The sequence below is a fragment of the Vigna umbellata genome, chromosome 2 (genome assembly GCF_029865625.1).
Source record: "Vigna umbellata cultivar VRB3 chromosome 2, Vumbellata_1.0, whole genome shotgun sequence".
NCBI lineage: Eukaryota > Viridiplantae > Streptophyta > Magnoliopsida > Fabales > Fabaceae > Vigna > Vigna umbellata.
Window position 1 is genome coordinate 4,796,909 of NC_142166.1, and position 7,629 is coordinate 4,804,537.

Below are 7,629 nucleotides of genomic sequence, written 5' to 3' on the forward strand. Positions count from 1 at the left end.
TGAAGCTATGGCATAGATCATGAGTAGTTATTAGAAATAAAATGAAATTAAATGCAACAACATCAAAAATTTGAATCTCACCAATTTAATATGCACCCATTTAAATTGTTTTTACATCATATTAAAATTTAAAATTTGTCTTCTAAAGAAGTCAACTGTAAAATAACACTATTATGTATTTTTCTGTTTCTCTTCTGTGATGAAATAATTATGTTTGAAAGATCACAGAAGGATATAAAAAGATAGTAAATAATCTCAAATTTTTTAAATATATGCCTATTTAATTACGTTATTCTATCTCTTTAACAATATTTTTTAAATCTTTTATATCATTAAATAATTTAAAATAAAATTTGTATGGTGATCTATTATAATAGTAAAAATGAAACTATATCTAATACTGAATTGTTTTATAAATAAAATAATATATTTTTTTTAAAGTATGTACTCTTCTATCAATCAATTAATATTTATATTTGTAAATTTTAATTTTCTTCTACAAAAACGTGTAATCTCCCAAAAATTCAACATCTTTCTAAAAGTATTTAACACAATTGTATACTAAGGTTCCATTATTTGAAAAGAAAAACTAGGAACAATATTTATAACATTATTTTAGACATATTATCTCTTATTGTTTTGAATTTTATCAAAAAATAAAATATAAATTTGAGATTCACCTCTTTTTAATTATTATCTTTTTTATATGTAGTTTTCTATTAAGTTGTAACAAATAAGTTTAAAAGAGTATCTTATCACTTATTTTATTCAAATTCAAAGTGTTAATTTATTTCCAATAAAAGTATCAAAGTCTTCAAAGTAAGACTAGCACATCACTATAGATATAGTGAGTTTATATTCAACTATATATAGTAGTAAATAACAAAATCATTTTAATAAATAAAAAATAAAATAAAATAATTAAAACTGACACAAAATGGCAATAAACAAACCATATCCTCCATATATCAATTTTGTTAAATATTAATATGTTGTTCACAAAATAACATTTAAAGAGATAAATGCATATATTTTGTATTTTATATTGTATTATGAACTATATGTGCTGATATTTTACACAAGATGAAATCATACAATTATAATGTAACATAAGATAAACTTGTGTTTTTTTTTTTTGAATAAAATTTTCTAGCAATATAAAAGATTTATCATTTATAATATTCCAAGAATAAAAATAAATTATGTATATTTATCGTATTTGTATAAAATGATAAATATACTGCTGAATTATGCAGCAATTAATAAGTTAATTATATTAATCTATAATATTGTTTATTATTTTAATTGAAAAGATTTAATTTTAACATTAAAATAATTGTTAAAGATAAAGATTAGAAGAAATCAGAGATGAAAACTGAATTAGTTTTGGAACTAAAATCAAATAAGATTATATTGGTAAGTTGTTACAATATATTCAATTTTGTAATTAAGCCCAAACATGTGCACTGGCTCAGAAAGATACACCAATTATTATTCCTGTGAAAATAAACAACTCATACACAGATATAGCTAAAATACAGCATAAATATATGTTTTCCTTTGATAAAAATTTTATTTTTATTTTCTCTTGTAAAATAAAGTATACAGAATTTCTCTTTATATGACCCTTTTACAAAAAAAAAAACTTATTATTTAAAAAATATCAAATAGAATTTACCCGAATAAAATCTTATCTAAAAAAGAAAACATTTACAGATTTATGAGATGATCCGCGGTGCATTTTATAATATAAATATAATAATGATTTTGCTGAAGAGAGAGAAAAAAAAGAAAGTGACAAAAAGTTGGCCATTTTGAGCAGGAACTATGAGATTGGCATGTGATTTATATATTATAAATCCTGTGAATTTCTGAATTTATTTGAGACAAAGATAAAGGAGAGAACACAACACACAACACAAAATGATGGAGAAATTTTTGTGAATAAGACAACTCACCATACCTTCTTCCATTCCAATAGGTCAAGCACAATCACACCATCACACAATTTCCATTGCTTTTTCTCTTTCCCTTTCTTCTCCAACCCAACTTTTTCTCTCTGCACAAACAAACTTATTATTCTCTATCTCTCTCCCAACCGACCATTCCATAATACACTCATACAACAAATGCAACTGTGTGAGTAATTCTGTTTCTCTAAACAGAATCCTTCTACCCCAGTTGTTTTTTATGCTTAAATTTTCCTTCTTTTTCACTCTACCAACTCAATTTGCCCGAGTTTCTCTCTATTAATGAACTGGGTTTTCTCTCCTTTTGACTTTGGGCCTTTCTTTTGACTTCCTGAGTCTGAGGTGAGGTTGGTTTCTGTTATCTTGAAAGTTGGAGTCTTTTGGGGTTTTCGTTGGGTTTTGCCATCTGAGATTGTTAGGACTTGCTGCAAGGTCATGCCACCGGCGCTGTCTGATCCGTTCTCCGACGCCGTTTTGAAGCCATCGGCACCGGACAATCGGCGATTCCGGGATCTTAGAGGGCTGCAGTGGCGGATAAATCTTGGCGTGTTGCCGTGTTCAACTTCGACTTCAATTGAAGATTTTCGTCGAGTCACGGCCAATTGTAGAAGAAGGTAAATTCTCAGCTACATTTGATGTTTTTAGTTTTATTTTTAGGTGTTTAATTTTGATGATAATGTATTTGTCTGTGTGTGACGTATGTTTATGGCGGAGATAAATTCGTGGACATAAAGAATTTTTATCGCTTTGACTTTGGGTTGTATTCATTAAGTTAAGGGCAACACTATTCATTATGAGCATAGATTATTACATCAACAATTTCATTGGTGGAAAATCTAAATGATTAATCTGTTCTTTCTCTGGTAGTGAGGATTTGTTGCTGTATTTTTGATGAATTATGTGTTTGCCTTGCATTTTGATTATGTGTTTTTCTTGTTAGGTATGCTAGCTTGAGAAGGCGCCTTCTGGTTGAACCACATGTTCCAAAGAATGGAAGTAATTCACCCAATCTTGACATTGACAATCCACTTTCACTAAATCCAGGTAAATCTAAGTTTTTTGTACTGTATTTCAGCACCTTAATTGGAGTTAAATCTTCAACCTAATTACGGATCCATGATTCAGCCAATCTAGTTTCCAGCATGTTTGATATCTATGCTGCCAATGTACACTTTATTGATCCTTTTCCCAGCTGGCTAAACCAGAGCCTCATAATGTACTCTATATTCAGTCTATTCTTTTTTAAGGATAAGTAAATGAATGATTATGTTGTTATGGTGGAGTATATCCATGTCGCCTGCTTATTTTATGCTAATTTAATTCGTGTAAAGATTAATATGGGAATTAGTGCGTAGTGGCAATAAATAACTGGTTATGGTAAATGGCAATAAAAGATTTAAAAGAAGAAAATTGTCCTATATTGTGTCGAGGTGTTCATGGAATTCTGTCGTGTAAAAAGCTAATGGTTACCCATCTGTCACTTTTCAGTATAATATATACAATTGAACCTGATCTGTAGATTGGCCTTTATATGCAGATAGTACATGGAGTCGCTTTTTTCGCAATGCAGAGCTGGAGAGAATGGTTGATCAGGATTTATCACGACTATACCCAGAACATGGTAGTTATTTTCAAGCACCAGGATGCCAAAGCATGTTGAGACGAATTTTGTTGCTGTGGTGTCTCAGGCATCCAGAATGTGGATATAGACAAGGTAAAATTATCTGGGCCAGGCAATGAAGCAATGGTGTCTATCAATTCATCAGCCATTTTTAATATGCTTCTATTTTTCATGTGCTGTATTTTTCTTCTAACTCCAAATAAATTTTTCTAGCTAATATTCCTTTATTTTATGTATGCTTTATCATGCTGTGATGCTTGTCAAATTTTTTCCTTCCAATTTCCAACCTTGCATAATTGATAGTAGAGCCATCCAAATGAGTTTTACTACACTAGCCAAAAGAATGTGATGAGATGTTTTAACGGCTATCTTCATCATGTTTAAACGCTAAAAATAATACTTAAAGACCTCTGGGCTATTGCCAGTGGGGTTTAGTTTATAACTTTTGTTTCATAAATTCTTTACTGTCAGCGAGTGCTTAATTGCTTTTACATTGCCTGCTGCCCCAAAATCTGTAAAGAATTTGATAACAGATTTGTCTATGAACATATTTCCAAACAAAAACCAATTCTTTTAAAACCAGTCTCTTCAAAATCAAGTCTATCCTAATCCAAAACAAACAGGCTATAAATTGTTGAGAAACCTAATACCTACCAGTGAAGATGCAAATTCCATCAATATAGTTTCCTTGCTTTTGGATAACTCATTTTACACTAGTTTTATTTGCTATGAAAATATTGACTGATTAATTTCTTTCCTTAACTTATTTTATAGGAATGCATGAGTTACTTGCTCCTCTGCTTTATGTACTGCAATCTGATTTGGAGCGTCTCTCAGAAGTTCGGAAGCTTTATGAAGATCACTTTACAGATAGATTTGATGACCTTTTAGGTCAAGAGAATGATATTTCTTACAGCTTTGAATTTAGAAAGTCTCGAGAATTGATGGACGATGGATTTGATTCCCATGGAAATTCCATTAAAGTCAATAGTCTTGATGAACTTGATCCTGAGATACAGACCATTGTATTACTAAGTGATGCTTATGGAGCTGAAGGTGAACTGGGCATTGTTTTATCTGAGAAATTCATGGAACATGATGCATACTGTATGTTTGAGGCTTTAATGAACGGGACTCGTGGTTCAGTTGCAATGGCTGATTTCTTCTCTTCCTCACCTATATCCGGGTCCCATAGTGGCCTTCCTCCTGTGATTGAAGCTTCTAGGGCACTGTATTATTTGTTGTCTCAGGTAGATTCATCTCTTCATAGCCATCTTTTTGATCTTGGAGTTGAACCCCAGTACTTTTCTCTTCGATGGTTGCGAGTTTTATTTGGTCGGGAATTTTCACTTGGCAATCTTTTGATCATCTGGGATGAGATATTTGCATCCGAGAATAACAGCAATGGAAAAGGTTCTGATGACTGTGAGTTCAGAATCTTAAGTTCACCCCGTGGAGCATTTATCTCAGCCATGGCAGTAGCAATGTTACTGCATTTAAGATCTTCACTGCTTGCAACTGAAAACCCTACAAGGTGTCTCCAGAGATTATTAAACTTCCCTGAAGACATTAATATCCAAAAACTACTAGAGAAGGCCAGATCATTGCAGGCTCTTGCTCTAAGTGTTGATATTTCAACCTCGTCACTTTTGTATATCGGGTTCCATTACCAAAGTAAATCGAAGTATAGTAGATCTGTGACCCTTCCATCTGAATCTCTGTCTCCGAAAGCTCCCCTGAGTTTGGTACCTGATAGCTACTGGGAAGAAAAGTGGAGAGTTGCCCAGAAGGCTGAAGAACAAAGGCAAGATGGTCTAGAAAAACAGGTTCCCACTCGGAAAAAGGGATGGACGGAAAAAGTGAAATTCAGTTTGAGAAGAGCAGAATCTGACCCTCCTAGGTCAAGATTTCAGAGTGGCAAAAATATTAGGCGCAATTTGTTGCAAGATCTGCGCAAGGCACTTGGCTCAGATGATGATGCAGAGAAAATGCAGCCAGATGAAACCATATGCCAGAATGAGAATCCTTCCGATGCAATTCAAGTACAAGAAGACGGTAGCTTCAATGGTGACAACAATTATTCATCTGATGATAGATCTCCAGGTGCACCTTTTGGCAGTGAGGAAGACTTGTCTATATATTCTGACCCAACTAGCCCCCCCAATGAGGCCAATGATGATGAAATAATCTCAGGGAAAATTAGTGTTGCATCTAATTCATCCCTGGACGAACGCAATGAAACATCAGGCATTAGTTCGCCATTGCCAATGCCCTATCCTCCTCAGGACATTTATCAGACATCGTTCTGCAATACAGGAAATTCTGAATGCAATGAAACTTCAGATACCAGTCCCAATGATCAACCCCGTCCAATCTCTGATCTTCCTGAGAACATTTCTCAGACATCAATCAGCAATACACGAAATTCTGAACGCAATGATTCACCCCTTCCCATCTCTTATTCTCCTGACAACATTTATCAGACATCATTATGGAATACAGGAAATTCTGAATGCAATGAAACTTTAAATACCAGTCCCAATGATCCACCCCTAAAGTCAGGGTGCAATAACAATAATGCTGAAAATAAAGCCACACCTCCTAAAGAGAAAAAGCATAATAAGTTCCAGTGGCTTTGGCCCTTTGGACGGAATACTGTTGAGGCTATATCTGAGAAAGCTGGTGGTAGCTCTCAAAATAGTGCTCCGCAAGCCACCTCATCCACAACTAATGACCATGGTGGTTCTGTTAGCTCCAGAGGAGAATCGGTCGACCAGAATGTTATGGGCACTTTGAAGAATATTGGGCAGTCTATGCTTGACCATATTCAGGTAGAGAGCTCTTTCCCTTTATCACACTTGAATGACAAGTTTTTAGTAAGATATGCACAGTTTTTTGAGTGCTTTTCTTTTCTCAATATGAAAACATTTTATGAATGAAATTTGGTTCTCAATCTGATGTCTCTCCTCCTGATTGCATATATGCTTGTTTCCCTTGTGGTGTAGGTAATTGAATCTGTTTTCCAACAAGACCGCAAAGGCCAGGTCACTGCCATGACAGCTCTCAAAGAGCTTCGGAAAATTAGCAATCTTTTATCAGAGATGTAGATGAATCGTGTATATATATATATTATATATATAAATAATGTGATTACAATTCATTAGGGCCAACGGAATTAAGTTCTTCTGCTTCTTTCTGAACTCCACCAAAATTTTGCAGAGATGAATTTGTAAATATATTTATTCGGGTTTCATAATAAACAGACCTGCATTTATGATTATGTTCTGCTTTCTTGCATTCTAGAACTGCTTTTTGAAGGTTAAAACATAATACCGAGCTATATTCACATTTTGTTCTAGTTTGGATGAGTTGGTCAATTTTGGGGGTTGGTTTGGTTGTTACTGTCTTTCCTTCCTGCATCCTAAAAAATCCAGTCTATATTCTTATTCCTTGTATAAAGGTTAATTTTGAGTGTAAAATCTTTTCTTTTCAGATTAAAAGATGACCCATGTAAACTTACCTACATTTTTTATTATTTTTTTCAAATAAAATAGAGTTTAGAATGAATTTTATAGGGGGCAAGTAAAGGTTTCGTCACTGGTTTTTGAACAGTTATATCTTAAATGTTAAAAGTGGAAATATGTATTTATTATATTTAAAAATTGTTATTGATAAATTAGTATAATATTATTAGTATATTAATATATTGTAAAACATTACTCCGATTACAATTTTTAGATTATTATTTTATTGTTATATTTTTTAAATTATTGATTTAGTGTTATCAGAGAAACTTTCTCTTTCTAAGAGTCTGGAACAAAGTTTTTGAAAACTTTTCTTTCAAAAACTATACTCGGTTTCTTCTAAAATACCAATATAAGCTAAATAAGGATAATTTCTAGTTGTATTATTAATATTCACTTTGAGCAAATGCACCATTAATATATTCACCTCATTTTCCAAATAATTCTAGTAATGACGTTCAAATGATTATAAGAAAACTTTACAAACTAAACGATCAAATCTACATAAGAACGT

General features: G+C 32.5%; 1 protein-coding gene across 1 annotated transcript; it reads left to right on the top strand.

Annotated features, from left to right (window-relative positions):
* Positions 1–1,923: 1,923 nt before the first annotated feature.
* On the top strand, positions 1,924–6,871 carry LOC124842763 (uncharacterized). The gene is made up of 6 exons (XM_088105830.1): positions 1,924–2,312; positions 2,403–2,584; positions 2,911–3,014; positions 3,508–3,684; positions 4,366–6,422; positions 6,597–6,871. Exons 2-6 carry the CDS (start codon positions 2,406–2,408, stop codon positions 6,696–6,698), a joined length of 2,619 nt encoding a protein of 872 aa, XP_087961956.1. The 5' UTR covers positions 1,924–2,312; positions 2,403–2,405; the 3' UTR covers positions 6,699–6,871.
* Positions 6,872–7,629: the final 758 nt, after the last annotated feature.